Source organism: Phyllobates terribilis, unplaced genomic scaffold (genome assembly GCF_046119375.1).
Source record: "Phyllobates terribilis strain yellow unplaced genomic scaffold, ASM4611937v1 Scaffold_4__5_contigs__length_816908805, whole genome shotgun sequence".
In the NCBI taxonomy this organism is placed as follows: Eukaryota; Metazoa; Chordata; class Amphibia; order Anura; family Dendrobatidae; genus Phyllobates; species Phyllobates terribilis.
The window spans coordinates 268,039,386-268,056,232 of record NW_027362764.1 but is presented as its reverse complement, the minus strand read 5'-3'; the positions used below and the strand labels follow the sequence as shown (position 1 = coordinate 268,056,232).

The following is a 16,847-nucleotide window of genomic DNA, read 5'->3' as shown; positions in this document are numbered from 1 at the left end:
GAAGTGAGCACACAGCGACCGTGCCCTCTGCAGAAGGCCATCTAGTCCAGGATAGTGGGCTAAAAATTGCTGGACAACTAGGTTCAACACGTGAGCCATGCAAGGCACGTGTGTGACATTGCCCCGGCGAAGGGTCGCACCGAGGTTTGCAGCATTGTCGCACACGGCCTTCCCTGGTTTCAGGTCCAGTGGAGACAACCATTCATGAAACTGGTTCTCCAGAGCTGACCACAACTCCTCAGCTGTGTGACTCACATTTCCCAGACATTTCAATGTAAAAACCGCCTGATGACGTTGAACCCTGCTGCCAGCATAGTAAGGAGGTGTGCAGGATCCCTTCTGCGCAGTTAGAAAGCTTGTGGCATGACCAGACAGGCTTTGGGTGCAGGTGGAGGACCGAGAGGAGGTTGAGGAGGCAGAAGCAGTGGAGGAACTTTGAGATAAAGAGGATTGACGCACAACTCGTGGGGACGGCAAGACTTGGACAGCAGCCCCTTGTCCTGCTATCACCATAGTTATCCAGTGCCCAGTCAGCGACATGTAACGCCCCTGTCCATGCCTACTCGTCGAAGTGTCTGTGGTGAAAGGCACCCTGTCACACACAGAGTTTCTCAAAGCAGCGGTGATGTTGTGTGCGACATGCTGGTGGAGCGCAGGCACACCTTTCTTTGAGAAGTAGTGCCAACTGGGCATCTGGTACTGGGGCACTGCGACGGACATAAGGTCTCGAAAATCCTCTGTGTCCACCAGGCGGAAAGGAAGCATTTCTGTAGCCAAGAAATTGCAGATGGTGAAATTCAACCTCTTAGCTTTCTCATGGCTAGGAGGAAATGGTCTTTTACTTGTCCACATCTGAGGGACCGAGGGCTGGCTGTTGTGCTTAGACGGGGTTGAGAAGGGTGTCCCCGGCAAACTGCCGGTCTGTGAGGGAGATGCAGGCGGACATGTTAGGTTGCCTTGATCCAAAGGTGGTGCTATCGATGTCGGACAGCGCTGAACACCAGCTGTTGTTTCCACCTCCAAAGAAAATGATGACCTGCCAATCACGCTGGCTGTTGCGGGTAAAGAGGTGGCAGGTCTGCGTCCCAAAAGAGGTGTGACTGCTGACCCCCCAGTCACAGAGGATGAAGAGGCCGCGGATGCATAAGATGTGGCAGACGGTGGTTGGCCCGGCCGGCTAGGCCGCATTGTAGCACAGTGAGCTTCCCACTGCAACTTAGGCTTCATATCCATGTGCCGGTTCATGCATGAAGTACTCAAACTATGTGTTTTTTGGCCTCTACTTAGCTTTTGCTGACAAATGTTACAGATAACACGAGTTGGGTCATCTTTATCGATCTGAAAAAATGCCCAGGCTGTGCAAGGCTTAGCACCCATGCGACCTGAAGAGCCACCACGACTTGTGGTCAGAGGCAGAGTTGTGTTTGAGGATGCAGTTGTTGACGTGCTTCCAGTACTACGTCTCTGTCCAGGAAGGCGCAACCTGACCTCGTCGTCACTAGCATCCTCCTCCACCTCCTCTGCTGACCTCATCTCTTGGCTGACTGTGGGCTGACAGTAAGTGGGATCTCCAACCTCGTCATCATCACCCTGTGTGTTATCACACCCATCGTCCTCAGAGCCAACCTCTTCCTGCCCTGACAAAAAACTAAAGTTGTTGCTCCAATCAGGTATTTGAGTCTCATCATCATCTTCCTCATTGTCTCCACCAACAGGAGTTACAGTTTGGGAACGAGGGTCTACATTATGGTCAGAACCTTCTGCGTCTGGTCCTGGATCCGACTCATAAAGATTCTGGGCATCAGTGCAGATCATTTCCTCGTCTGGATTCACAGAAGCTCTGGAGCCGACCTCTGATTCCCAGGCTATAGTATGAGTAAACAGCTCTGCAGACTCAACCATCTGTTCTACCCCATACTCAGACGGGCAGCTGGAGACTTGGGAGCTGTGAGGAAGCAAGTGCGATTGGGGTGACACCTCTGAGGACTGGAGTATTTGTGATGTTGAAGTTGAGGTGGAGGAGAGCTCACTTAAAGGAGCACTTGATATCCGTTGAAGCACCGGCTGTTTTTGTGCCTCATCTGGAATTTGTAGCGATTGGCGTGGCCGTAAGAAAGGGATCTTATCACATTGTCCGCAAAAAGGAGTAGACATCTTAGTTTGGCTGGAAGATGGTCTTTCTTCTGCAGATGTTACTGTTGCATTAACACCTACCCCACGGACACAACCTTTTTTTCCCTTCCCAACACGCCTATTCCCCTTTCCACCAGCAGCAGGCCTTTTTCCACTCATTTTGGTGGTTAACTAATTGACAACTCTGGAGTTGTTTGCACAAAAAACAATGGATGGGAACCGAGCAGAGCTGAGTGGCCAAACTGTGGTATTAGCCCAAAAGTATTGGCTGGGTTAGATGCAGATAAAAATTATATTGAATTTGCAACCTGGTGGAGGTTAGTATAGATGGACTAATAGAACAAGTCCCACACACTGCTACAAGCTGTAATATTTTTTCAGAGCTAGATGCAGAAAAAAATTATATTGAATTTGCAACCTGATGGAGGTTAGTATAGATGGACTAATAGAACAAGTCCCACACACTACTACAAGCCGAAATATTTTTTCAGAGCTAGATGCAGATAAAAATTATTTAGAATTTGCAACCTGATGGAGGTTAGTATAGATGGACTAATAGAACAAGTCCCAAACACTGCTAGAAGCCGAAATATTTTTTCAGAGCTAGATGCAGATAACAATTATTTTGAATTTGCTACCTGCTGGAGGTTAGTATAGATGGACTAATAGAACAAGTCCCACACACTGCTACAAGCCGAAATATTTTTTCAGAGCTAGATGCAGAAAAAAATTATATTGAATTTGCAACCTGATGGAGGTTAGTATAGATGGACTAATAGAACAAGTCCCACACACTGCTAGAAGCCGAAATATTTTTTCAGAGCTAGATGCAGATAAAAATTATTTTGAATTAGCAACCTGATGGAGGTTTGTATAGATGGACTAATAGAACAAGTCCCACACACTGCTACAAGCCAAAATATTTTTTCAGAGCTAGATGCGGATAAAAATTATTTTGAATTTGCAACCTGCTGGAGGTTAGTATAGATGGACTAATAGAACAAGTCCCACACACTGCTATAAGCCGAAATATTTTTTCAGAGCTAGATGCAGAAAAAAATTATATTGAATTTGCAACCTGATGGAGGTTAGTTTAGATGGACTAATAGAACAAGTCCCACACACTGCTACAAGCCGAAATATTTTTTCAGAGCTAGATGCAGATAAAAATTATTTTGAATTTGCAACCTGCTGGAAGTTAGTATAGATGGACTAATAGAATGATGCTATGCCCAAAAGGTTTTACTTCACTAGGTGCAGTAAAAAAAATTGTATTCTATACACAGGTGGTGTAGCTTGCAACACAGATAGGCTTCTCCACTGACTAACACACACTGCAAGAGGACAAAAAGGATTTGCTTTGCTAGATTTAGCCAAATGCTGTGAAAAAAACTTGCACAGCACTGGCACAGACCTGCCTGGCAAAAAGTGATAGGAACTGATGTAACCTAGCCCTGAAAAGGACTGCAATTACAATTAGTCTTTACTCCCAACCTATCTATTTAAGAGCACAGACCTGCCTGATAAAAGTGATAGGAACTGATGTAACCTAGCCCTGAAAAGGACATCAATTACAATTAGTCTTTACTCCCAACCAATCTATTTAAGAGCACAGACCTGCCTGATAAAAGTCGTAGGAAATGATGTAACCTAGTCCTTAAAAGGACTGCAATCACAACTATTCCCTACTCCCAAGGACATGTGACATACACTGCCAATGACACATGCCCTTGCTTGTGTGAAAAAAAGCAGTTCGCTCCGTGTGTGCACCGCTGATAGGCTGACAGATTGCACCTCCCCACTGTAAATGCGGGAAAGAGAAAAAAAAATGGAGATGTTCATTATTTCTGCAGAGATCCATCCCCTGCCCCTCCCCCCGCCCCGCTGTACACTCAAACTGCGTATTAACATTAATTTTCAGCATTACTGAGAAAAAATCCAGTTATGATTTTGGTGCACGAACAGTTATCGAACATAACCTCGAACAGCCGAATTTTTTTCAAATCGTTCGGGTTCGCCAAACGGCTCAAACACCACCCAAAACAGCTCGAATTTGAGATTGGCGAACAGTTCGAGTCGAACACCGCTCATCTCTACTCCTGATTGGTTCTCCATCTGCTGGGTTGGCTGTAGTGGAAGAGGTGTCGGTCCCCATTATACTATTTCCACTCTACTGAAATTGATGCCACTTTGGTGGTGTCTGGCCCTAATTTTTGGAAATGTGGAGACTCCTTATTGTGTATCCATCTGCTGGGTTGGCTGTAGTGGAAGAGGTGTCAGTCCCCATTATACTCTTTCTACTCTAGTGGAATTGATACCACTTTGGTGGTATCTGGCCCTAATTTTTGGAAATGTGGAGACTCCTGATTGGGTCTGCATCTGCTGAATTGGCTGTATTGGAAGAGGTGTCAGTGCCCCATTATACTAGTTCTACTCTGGTGAAATTGATGCCATGTTGGTGATGCTTGGCCCTAATTTTTTGAAATGTGGACACTCCTGATTGGGTTTCCATCTACTGGGTTGGCTGAAGAGGCAGAGGTGTCAGTCCCCATTATACTCTTTCTACTCTAGTGAAATTGATGCCACTTTGGTGGTGTCTGGCCATAATTTTTGGAAATGTGGAGAGTCCTGATTGGGTCTCCTTCATGTGTGTTGCTGGTAGCAGTAGGGCTCCCAGACCAGCAGGCCTGCACTTACTTTTAGTCAACTACCTGTGTTACTATCCTTAAATTTTTCTAGCAATTGCAGTCTACGAAACTAATATTTGTGCCACCTGAGTGTGGCTGAGCAGAAATAAAGCTTGACCTGTTACATGTTGTGTCTTTTTTCTTTTTTTTTCTAAATTAGGCTATGTGCCCACGATGCAGAAATGAAGCAGAAAATTTCTGCAGCATTTCTGCATCTCCCTGGCAGAAAAAACGCATGCAGATTGTGCATGCGTTTTTCCTGCAGAATACATGCGGAATACATGCGGATTCACATGCGTACCCACATGCGTTAACGCATGTGTTTCCGCATGCGGACTGACAAGCACTTTCCAAGCGATAGCATCACTTGGAAAGTGCTTGACAACTAGGTCACACTATATAAATCCATGCAAAAGGCATGGATTTATATAGTGTGACCGTAAAAATAAAAAAATAAAGCTATACTCACCCCCGATCCCCCGCCGCGTGTGCTGTCGCGCTCGTCCTGGCTTCTTCCGGGTTGCCGGCATCTCGCGAGACAGCCTGCGGTCACATGACCGCGACGTCATCTCAGGTCCAGGAAGGAGAAGCGCTGCTGGGGCCGCCGGACAGGTGAATATAAACTTTATTTATTATTTTATTCTTTTTTTTACAGGTACAATGGTACCCAGGTCTGGATGAGAGTCTTCTCTCCTCCAGAACTGGGTACCATCCGCACATAGAGACGCATAAAATCCGCTTGTACATATGTACAGACACGGATTCTGTGCGTCTCAATGCAAGTCAATGGCGGCGCTTCCACTGCGGTTCCGCAAAATTAATGAACATGCTGTGGATTTATTTGCGCTGCAGAAACGCAGCATGTGCATTGACATTGCGGAATGCCATTGGGGACCATGGGGTGCGGATTACCATGCGTTTTTGATGCGTTTCCGCTGCGGAAAGTCCGCAGCATAAACGCATGAAAAACGCATCGTGTGCACGCAGCCTTATTCCGAAGTTCAGGAAAATGTTTAAATTAAATACATCCTTTTTAAAGAGGTTTTCTGGCAGAGTTGAGTAGTAACTGCATATTTTTGTATTTACTTATTTATTTATTTGTTAAGGAATGAACTATTCAAGTACTTTGCAATACATTAAGTCTTATTGGAGAAAAAGGCCCTTTATCCTATTAAAGAAAAATGACTCTTTCCTTCTTATCACTTTTTGACTCCTCCACTGATCATTTATTCTCAGAAACTGCTGAAATTATATATACAAATAAGTATACAAATCTGTCTTTAATGAGGGATCAAATTACACCTGCTGCTATAAAACTGTATGAAGAAGGGAGATGGAAGGAACTGGTATAAAGCAAAAGCAGAGAGGTGTAAGGAAGCAATTACTGAGGTTTCTAGTATAGAAAAACTGATGCTACTACAGAACAGAAGTCTTTTATTGGCCAGAAGTAGTGCTATTCCACATAGGCTGGGGTCACACGACAGTATATAAAAAAATCAGTCTGATTTTCATCCAGAAAAGTGGGACGATTTCTTTTCGCACTTATCATCCGTGTGCAGTCCGTGTGCAATCCGTTTTTTTTACATTAATGGCTATTAATTATTTGCAAGACCAATTACAGTTTCCTATGTTACAGAATTGCAATGTATCTGTAAAAATTGGATGCCATACTCTGGCATCTGATTTTTTTCTAGCACACATAGACTTGAATGGGTGAGTCTCATCCGATTTCAGAATATAATCGCAGATTCTGTCAGTGAAAAAAATCATCCATCTGCACTGGGCCATTGAATAACATTGGTCCAAGTGTGATCCGTTTTTTTAACGGATAGCATTCGGACCAAAACTATTGTCATGTGTACGAGCCCTTACACAAGCATACAACATCTTATGCTGAGTTTAAGGCAGGAGTCACACAAGCTTAGATTCTCTCATGCGAGAGAATCGGGCTGATTATGCTAATGACACTCCGATCATACTTTGAGTATGATGTAAGTGTCAGCATAGTGTGATCTGATTCTCTCGCATTCTCTCTTCTCCATTGTCTGAGCCCAGTCAATGTTTTGCACACACCCATAGACTTTAATGGGTGCGTGTACTCCGATTTGCGGAGACACTTGCAGCATCATATGATCTTTTTCTCATGCCGAATCGGCATGAGAAAAAAATGCAGATCTGCTCCGCCTCGTAGTATCAAATTGGTCCGAATGCTGTCCGATAAAACACCGCATAGCTCTCGGCCGTGTTATACGTTCGTGTGAGCAAGCCCTAATATTTACTATTTTAGTTAGTATTGTGAATTAGTTTTATAAATTAATTACATCACGTTACTATATTAGACCGATCAGTTGTTGTTTCAGAAAACAGCACTATTTATTTTTATTTATTTATTATATATAGCACCATTAATTTAACACTAATTTACAGACATCATCATCGCTGTCCCCATTGGGTCTCATAACCTAAATTCTCTATCAGAATGTCTTTGCCTTTCTATATTTATTGCCATATGACACATAAAGCCCAGAGTCATATGGTTAAGTTCATCTGTACAGGATTTCAGTTGCGCAAGTCAAGTCACTTAACCTTCTGTATATTTGCAAGTGTGTGATAATAAGAGGTAATGAGCGGAAATTGCTTCAGCACCTGTTTAAATAACTGGACTCGTGAAAAAGGGAAGTTGTTTGGACCATGGGTTATTTTTTGTTTCGTTTGGCCACCTCACACACATCACATTAGAACCTTCTATGCAATGGAATCATTTCTATAGTTGTGTAACTTCATTAAAAAAAAATATTAATAAAGTAATAGAGCCATCAAAAGCACACGTTTATTTAATACTACTAAAAGCATTTATACTGCAGATGTGGAGAGACCGTCTTATCCGGTTCAAGAGGTGTATTTAAAGACTCAAGTTTCTCCTGGTGTGTTTGGCACAGTGCTGTTATTTTCATTGGCAAATCTCGTCTTGTTCTTTTTAGATATAAAGTGGACGGAGTTTACACAAGATGTCATAATCCCAGAAAAACCAAGGGTGAATCATTGCAAAAGTTTAAACATGGGTAAAGTCTATATTTTCTTATGATAACTGATCCTGTACAATATCTTGCCCTCTGGAGAACTAACAGAACTATTTTGTTATTCAGAAGTTTTGTAAAAAAAAAAGAATAAAAACCTTTTATGGTGTTGTTTAATTCTTTTGTATTTAGATGATCAATTTTTATTTATTTTTTATGGTAAGGATTTGTTTTCTTTCTTTACAGATCGCTGCAAATGTAAATCAATCAAACCTAGCCTAAACATGTATTTAGCAAAAAATTACAGCTACGGTAAGTGACATCAATATATTGTGGTTGTAGCAGCAAAACAAAGACTTTATTTTACACCGGCTGATTTTCTGCATATATAATAAGAAGTCGATCAGTGCTTGTTTTCTTTCATTTTCATTACACAATGATTGCGAGGGTGTAAAGTTGTAGAACTGTGTAGCTGTAGTATTCCAAGAGTTGTACATGCTGTGAATGAGCAATAAGGTTCAACTCACACTGCTAGCAAACATACCAGGAATATCTCCCAACATTCTATATTAATCTATGTAGTCTATAGACTTCAATGGCTTAGAGGGAGCCAGTCATGTCCAGAACCTCTATTTACCTACAGACATAGGCTAAATCTTCAGGTAGATAACATTAAAATCATGCCTGTCTTACTGGAGCAGCGCTACAGAGAGAAAATGAACTTATATCTTTCCGGCGGATGCTCACTTCCATTCATAAGTGCGGTACAAGGAGCAGTTCCATTCACTTGTCACTATGCAATGAGCCCGCCTGTACTCACTGTCCAGTACATTGATTGACTTCCCATTTGTGTGCAGCGAGGGCGTGCAGAGCAATCAAAGTGACCCTGACTTTTTATGCTTTTTTCGAAAATTAAAGAAACTGTCCAAAACTATTATACTAGAAATAGATGAGTCCAGTGCACCACTCTGTTGTCCGTGCACACTCCACAAGGTTGTAGAAATACAGAGCAATCCTGGAACCAGGGCACCAGACGTCCTCCTTTCTGTACCAATAAAGTTACTAAAAGGAGGACTTCTGGTGCCCTGGTTCCTGCATTTCTCGGTCCAAAAAGTATTATTATTATTATTATTTTGTGATCAGGCGGATCATTCTGTTGCTCTCAGTCCTAGAGAATGACAGGAATTTCCCATACTGGGGCCTACTGGAGTAATTTACTTTCCTAGGCCTGTAGTTTAGGCCAAACATTGCTGGACCATGAATTTTACAAGTGATCAATGCAGGACAGTGGCCTTGTTAGTTACTATCTATTCGGATTTCATGATCTGCTAAGTGATGAGTGAATGAAATTTATGTCAAATTTTTAGAAACTTGGTTAACCCAATGAATTTAAACAATTTGTGATTTGCTTGATGCAAGTCGCCTAACATGACCTTCATTTTACACATTGCCAGAGAAGGTTCATATGACTTTGAGCATGGCTGTGCTTCCCTATAAAGACTTGCTACAATCACATTACTAGGTTTAGCACAGACAATCAAGAGAGACTTCATAACCTGTATAAAAGCAGCAGTAGGGAATGCAGTAGCCATTTTATGGTGAATCTGTATAATGAAAGGATGCCAGAGCTCACAGCTTAGCCATAAAGATAAGGAGAGAAAGCCATAACACACTGAACAAATTTGACAGACAGTGTTTGTGTGACAGCACAGCGTGAAAAAGATTAGAGTGGACCTTTCATCAAGTTTTTCATGTAGAACTGGACACAGTATGTAATAGTGGCTGCAGAGGAGAAAAAAAGGTTTTTTTGTTTTGTTATTTTTTTTTTTTTTCATTTTCCTTTCCGTTATGGAGATATTACAAATCAAAGTATTTGGCACATAATGAGTTAACATATTTTTATGTCAAAGTGATTGTTATCTGAGTTTTCTCTTGGGGCATGTACTTCTTCCTGTATGATGTGACTAATCATTAGCACACAGCAACATTCAAAGGAATGGAACACATGCCCCCTCAACTGCTTTGAGCAGATCTTTCAATGTGTGAGATGTAATTGTACAGCATTAATCTCCTGGTCTAACCTCCTGCATGAGTCAGTGTGGGGAGAGGGGCAATGCAGCTGAGTTTAGCTGTGTCACATTACAAACCATAAGCTCTCCTGATCATCAGTAATCACACTTATGTCTGCTGTCCTTAAGCAACTTATAATCGCTCTGCAGTGAGTTAAGGGTTGTTGTTATATCTCACTCAGGTGTAGCTTGCCTGTTCTGGACTATTACTGTGTGAGATCTAATGACTAGAGATGAGTGAACCTTTCAAGGCTCAGTTCGGATCAGTGAACGTCCCGATGTTCGCCGAACATATCCGAACCCCATTAAATTCAATGGAAGGGAAAACCAAACACATAGACAACACCTTCAGCAGGGTCCCCAAAAGCTGCCAAAAATTCTCAAATTAGGAGCAGACACCAGGAAAAGTGGCATCAATTGACATAGAGTACAAATAGTATAATTGTGCAGCATGAATGCATGGGACAGGGCTTAGATCAGTATTTCTAGCTTAAATATTAATCACTAACAAGTAGATGAGTAACAGGTGTAGGCCTGGTGCTGTGAGAGCCCTGCCAAATTCAGGCAACACACATGAAGGAGACCCAATTTGGAGTCCAAACATCTCCAAAAATTTGGGGCAGACACCAGGAAAAATGGCATCAATTGACCCACAGTAGAAATTTTAGGATGGCATAGCAGCAGTCAGACATGGTCCATGCATGAGATATCAGAGTCTGGGGCAGCATTTATAGCTTTGAATTTAAGCAGAAATTAAGACGAGGTGGGTGAGAGAACAATGTAGGCCTGCTGTGCTGGGAGCCTTGATACCTCATGCAACACCTCAAACTACTTTTCTGCTCAGCCACACTCGGGTGGCACAAATATCAGCTTTGTAGACTACTATTGTTATAAAAATTTAAGGATAGTAACACAGGTAGTTGACTGATCAATTGACCCACAGTAGAAATTTTAGAATGGCACAGCAGCAGTCATGCATGAGCCATGCATGAGGTATCAGAGTATGGGACAAGATTTACAGCTTTGAATTTAAGTTCGAATTAAGACGGGGTGGGTGAGGGACCGATGTAGGCCTGCTGTGCTGAGAGAGGGTGGAGTAGGGTAAACAAGACAAACTGCTGGACTGTGAGTGAGGTGCAGGCAGAGATGTTATGGTGGTGTGCTCGGTGTCTGAGATCGGTCAAAAAGAGCAGTCATGTCCACTTCCGTAACAGCTGACAGGCACTCACTCACCCCGACTGTAGCGGGTAAACAAGTGGACGTTCTGTGGCGGGAGACCTGTTGAGAACACGGTGATAGAGGCGGAAGAAGCAGCAGATGCGGTTGATGGGGTGGGCGGTGGTTGGCGAGGCCCGCTAGGCCACATTTTAGCATAGTGAGATTCCCAGAGCATGTGCTGGTTCATGCATGTAGCTGTCAAATTATTGGAATTTTTGCCTCTACTGAGTCATTTTTTACAAATTAGCAGATAACGTGACTTCGGTCAACCTTTGCGGTCTCAAAAAAGGCCCAGGCTAGGCAAGCCTTGCTGCCTCTGCAAACTGCAGACCTGCGACTGCTGCTGGCCACAGCCAGAGTTGTGGCTAAGGATGCAGTGCTTGTCATCGTTGCATCACTCCATGTCTGTGCGGGAAGCTGCAATGTAACCTCCTTGTCTTCCTCATCCACCTCCTCTGCTGAGCTACTACTGCCTCTGGGTTCACACCAAGTGGGATCTAAAACCTCATCGTCATCCTCTCTGTTCTCCCACTCCTTGCCCTGAGAGTCACCCGCCTCCTTTTCCTGCCCTGACAGCACAGTACAATCCGCGTGCGCCTCAGGTATCTGAGTCTCATCAGGATCACCTCGACACCCGGGGGTTAACATCTGGTGACGAGGGTCTGGATTCTGCTCGGACTCTACTTCGTCCGTCCCCGGATCCAACAGAAAAAAAATTTGGCCATCCGTGCAGATACTTTCCTCCTCTTGAGTCTGTGAATCTTTGGAGCAGACTTCTGATGCTCATGGAATAGATTGTGTGAACAGCTCTGCAGACACGCCCTTCTGTGGTTCCCCAGTCAGTTGTGCTGTTGGAGAGTTGTGACACGGGGGTAAACAAGGGTAATTGGGGTGCCAACTATGAGGACTGTACTGTGTGTGTTGTTAAGGTCGAGGAAGAGGAGGAGAGGCCACTTGATGCAGCGCTTGCCATCCACTGGAGCACATGCTCTTTCTGGCCCTCATCTACAAGTTCTACTGCTGTGCGGCTGCCAAAGAAAGGGAGTAGAGTATCATGTCCAGTAACAGAAGTTGTCAGTTATCTTTGGATAGGATGAGCGGGGTTTTTTTTTTTAAGTACAGCTTTTGGTAACATTACCACCTACCCCACGTACACCTCGAACACCAAGACTATTTCCCCTTCCACCCCAACCTCACTTTTTTCCCACTCATATTGGACACTTTTCCTCTTTTAACCAGCTGTTTCACAACTCTACGCCCAGACCTGTCAGTTCACCTGTCACTAAATTAACAATCAGTATTTATTTGTTGAGATAATGTGGCTGGACCACAGAATTGGCACAAAAGATTTATATGCTGAAATGTGGACTGGTGTCTGGACCAAACAATTAGCACAAAGGATTTAGATGCTCAAATGTCGACTGGTGTCTGGACCACACAATTAGCACAAAAGGATTTAGATGCAGAAATTTGGATTGCTGGCTGGACCACACAATTAACACAAAGGATTTAGATTCTGAAATGTGGACTGGTGTCTGGACCACACAATTATCTCAAAGGATTTAGATTCTAAAATGTGCACTGGTGTCTGGACCACACTATTAGCACAAATGATTTAGATTCTGAAGTGTGGACTGGTGTCTGGACCACACTATTAGCAAAAAGGATTTAGATTCTGAAATGTGGACTGGTGTCTGGACCACACAATTAGCTCAAAGAATTTAGATGCTGAAATTCGGACTGGAGTCTGGACCAAACAATTAGCACAAAGGATTTAGATTCTGAAATTTGAACTGCTGGCTTGACCACGCAATTAGAACAAAGGATTAGATTCTAAAATGTGGACTGGTGTCTGGACCACACTGTTAGCACAAAGGATTTAGATTCTGAAATGTGGACTGGTGTCTGGACCACACTATTAGCACAAATAGCACAAAGGATTTAGATTCTGAAATGTGGACTGGTGTCTGGACCACACTATTAGCCAAAGGTTTGATATGCTGGAAGGTCGATTTCACACAGGATCCTATCTAACTGAACTAGCTGACAATAAAACGCTTAGCTAACTATCTGACTTCTTGCAACAGAAGCAGCCTCACTATGCTGTTACACTGACAAAATGGCACTGAAGTCACACGTCCGCTTTTTATATGGAGATGGACATGTGACTTCGGCAGCCAATGACACAAGCCTTTGTGTTTGGATGTTGTGGATTGTTTCTGCGCCCTGATTGGCTGCCGGGATCTCCACACATTAAGCTAAGAAAAAAAATTAAGAATAACAGTCCACTGCTCCTCTGAGCTCTCCCGACCCCTTCCCCTCATTAAACACACTCATCATACAGCACCACTATCCTAGCCAAACTCCTAAAAAAAGCATTTGTGGAAACTCAATCATTTACCGAACTTTGGCTGAATTTTGCCAATTTTTAGGAAAATGCTTGGGAATTCGAACACGAATCCGAATGTGCAATGTTCGTGCCGACTTTGAGATTGGCGAACGTTTTCCGAACAAGTTTGCTCATCTCTACTAATGACACTCTGCTCTAATCTCACTGCAGAGTGATTACAAGTTGCTCTGAACATAACAAACATAAGTGTGATTAATGATACATCTCTGGACCAGCAGTGTGGAGGGAGGGGCCGTACAGCAGAGGTAACAGCGCTATGACAGGATAGCTTATTGAAGGACTATAACAAATCTAAACTCAGCTATGCTGCCTCTCCTCCCACAGGGATGGTATTGACTAGCACAGGGGGAGATGGGGATGACTCGGTACCCGGGCCTTTAGCCTGGCCTTTAGGGATGTCGCGGTGGTCGGCTCCCGGGCCCGTACCCTGGGCCTCTCCTTTAAAAAGGGGTTGGTGATTTGTTACGTTTATAAAAGAGTTCGTGACTCCACCTGTGGATTCTGGTGATGATCACCAGCGCTGCGCAGTCCACTGAGGCTGGTGGTAAGGCAGCTGGATGGTGTAGCTCCCCACAGGTGGAGCTAGGCCTCAGGGCAGTGTATGAACGGGGAAAGCAGGATGAAGAGACCCCGCCGGGTCAGAGCAAGAACAGGGACAGACACGATAGTCACTTCAGTACCTTTTACTGATGGAAATTCAGGCACTTCCCAGAGCACTGTAGGGTGAAGAGTGTATGTCCGGATCCTCCCCAATGAGCGGGTTTTGGGCCTCCTGTTTCTTGACTCTGCGTAGTAAGTTTCTGACCTGCCTGGAGCTAGGCCTAACTTTGTCTCTGTCCTGCGCTCGCTGACCTTGTGATAGGGCCTTCTGTTGGATTACACTCTCCCATCTTACGGGGCCTATGTGCCTCCTGGCTCTGATACGTATCAGCACTTTAGCGATTCTGGGACTTGTAGTTCTCCAGTGATTCTGGTTTATCCTACTGGGTCATGGAGATCCCAGTAAGCTTCGGACCCGGTGTCCGGTAACTGCTTCTTCGGGGTGAGCTAGTTAAGCTCCTCTGCCCCCTTTGTACTAACTCTCTCTACTCGCCTTCAGCCTACTCGGGCCCTCTCTAGGCTACTCACACTAACGGCAGCTTGCCGCGCTTCACCGATCTTATGGCGCCGGCACACCTAAAGCTCACCTCTCTGAGCTACAACTGAGTCTAGAACACACTCCACTGCAGACTGACCTCTCTCAGGCTTTTGCACTGCAGGAACTCTCTCAACAGGTTTGCTTTCTGTCAACTCAAGTCTAGACTAACTGAGCTTGACTCTGCATTCAGGTTTGTACTTGCTGAACTTTTCAGAGGAACCGGAACTGCCTGGCTCCACCTTCCCTATTTATCTATCCCTAACAGGCTCCCTCTGGTGGTCTGAGGTGGAAGGTGGAGATGTGTGAATGGTTATGGGGGCCTCTTGTGGATGAATCCTTCAATACACCCTTCTAGGATTTGTGATACCAAGCACAGCTGGGCTTCACAGTATCTGTACGGTGTTCCCCATAAATGTCTTTTTTGTAAATTATACCTGTAATGTATTTATCTAGGAAGGTAGTGAGTAGTTTGATACCAACATTTTTTATGCAGTTGATGCAACACAAGTTTGAAAAATTACAATTTGCATTTTCTTCACGGTCACTTTATTGAATCTTTTTGTACGTTCTCGGTAACACACTTCAAATTTTATTGAACTAGTTTTTTAGTTTTCAGAAATACATCCAATATGGCACCAATGTGAGTACTGGACACACGGCTATGCCTATAATAATAGATGGTGCACTATTTGGTCTTTAGGGTAAAATTTATGGAATTCCAGGACCCATAGAACTCATTCAAAGCTTACAGAGACATTGAGCAAACAAGAAAATCCTTCTAGGAATTATTACTCACAGAGGGAGGTATAATAATAATATAATAATAATTTTTATTTATATAGCGCCAACATATTCCACAGCACTTTACAATTAAGCGGGGACATGTACAGACAATAAATTCAATACAATTTAAGACAGTTTAAACAATTACATTAGTAGTGAGGTCCCTGCTCGGAAGCTTACATTCTCCACGGAAATGGGGGCACAATAGGTGGACACAATAGGTGAAAAGTGCTTGTTATTTCAGGTCTGGCAATTATAATAAATAGGGATTTTCATATAAAGTTGCATGATCAGGTCATCAGCCAGTATGTTTAAGTGCTATACTGAAGTATCGAGTGCAGTTATCGTGTGCATGGAGGGTGTCGAGACAGATGACTAGTAGGGTGCAGATTCTGAATAATATTTAGAAGGAGGGCACAGGGGAAAGTTAGTTTACTGAGTAGTTGAGGTGGTAGGCTTGTTTAAAGAGATAGGTTTTTAAAGCTCGCTTGAAGGCTTGGAGGCTAGGCATCAGTCGGATCGTCTGGGGTAGTGCATTCCAGAGCACGAGAGAAGCCTTGGAGACTGAGGTGCGAGGTTCGGATTATGGGGGATATTAGTCTTAGGTCATTTGTAGAACGGAGGGCACGTTTAGGGCGATAGACAGAGATGAGAGAGGAGATATAAGGCGGTGAAGAACTGTGGAGAGCTTTGTCGGTGAGAGCAATGAGTTTATATTGGACCCTGTAGCGAATGGGCAACCAGTGTAATGACTGGCACAAGGTGGAGGCATCGGTGAAGTGGCTGGACAGAAATACGACCCTGGCTGCCGCATTCAGGACGGATTGGAGAGGAGAAAGTTTGGTAAGAGGGAGACCAATCAGAAGAGAGTTGCAGTAGTCCAGACGAGAGTGAATAAGAGCGACAATAAGAGTTTTAGCAGTTTCAAAGGTGAGAAAAGGTCGGATTCTGGAGATGTTTTTAAGATGCAGGTGACAAGAGTGAGTGAGTGATCTGATATAGGGAGTAAAGGAAAGGTTAGTGTCGAATATGACCCCAAGGCAGCGGGCGTGCAGCTTGGGAGTTATGGTTGAACCCTCCAAGTAATTTCGATGTTAGGTAGAGTTAGGTTAGTAGAGGGGAGAAACACAAGAAGTTCAGTTTTGGAGTGATTCAGTTTAAGATAGAGGGAGGACATGATGTCAGAGACAGCAGACAGACAATCCTTGGTATTTTGTATTAGGGTAGGGGTGATGTTAGGGGAAGAAGTGTATAATTGGGTGTCGTCAGCATAGAGATGATAATGAATCCCAAATCTCCTGATTGTTTGTCCAATAGGGGCAGTGCATATAGAGAAGAGGAGGGGGCCTAGGACTGGGCCCTGCGGAACCCCGATAGTAAGGGGACGAGGAG

General features: G+C 43.8%; 1 protein-coding gene across 1 annotated transcript in view; it reads left to right on the top strand.

Moving 5' to 3' along the window:
• Positions 1-16,847, top strand: part of SFRP4 (secreted frizzled related protein 4) — a 76,343-nt gene that overhangs the window by 12,609 nt on the left and 46,887 nt on the right. The window contains exons 2-3 of the mRNA XM_073676606.1: positions 7,802-7,882; positions 8,084-8,149. Coding sequence (XP_073532707.1) covers positions 7,802-7,882; positions 8,084-8,149 — 147 coding nt within the window. The remainder of the gene's footprint in view (positions 1-7,801; positions 7,883-8,083; positions 8,150-16,847) is intronic.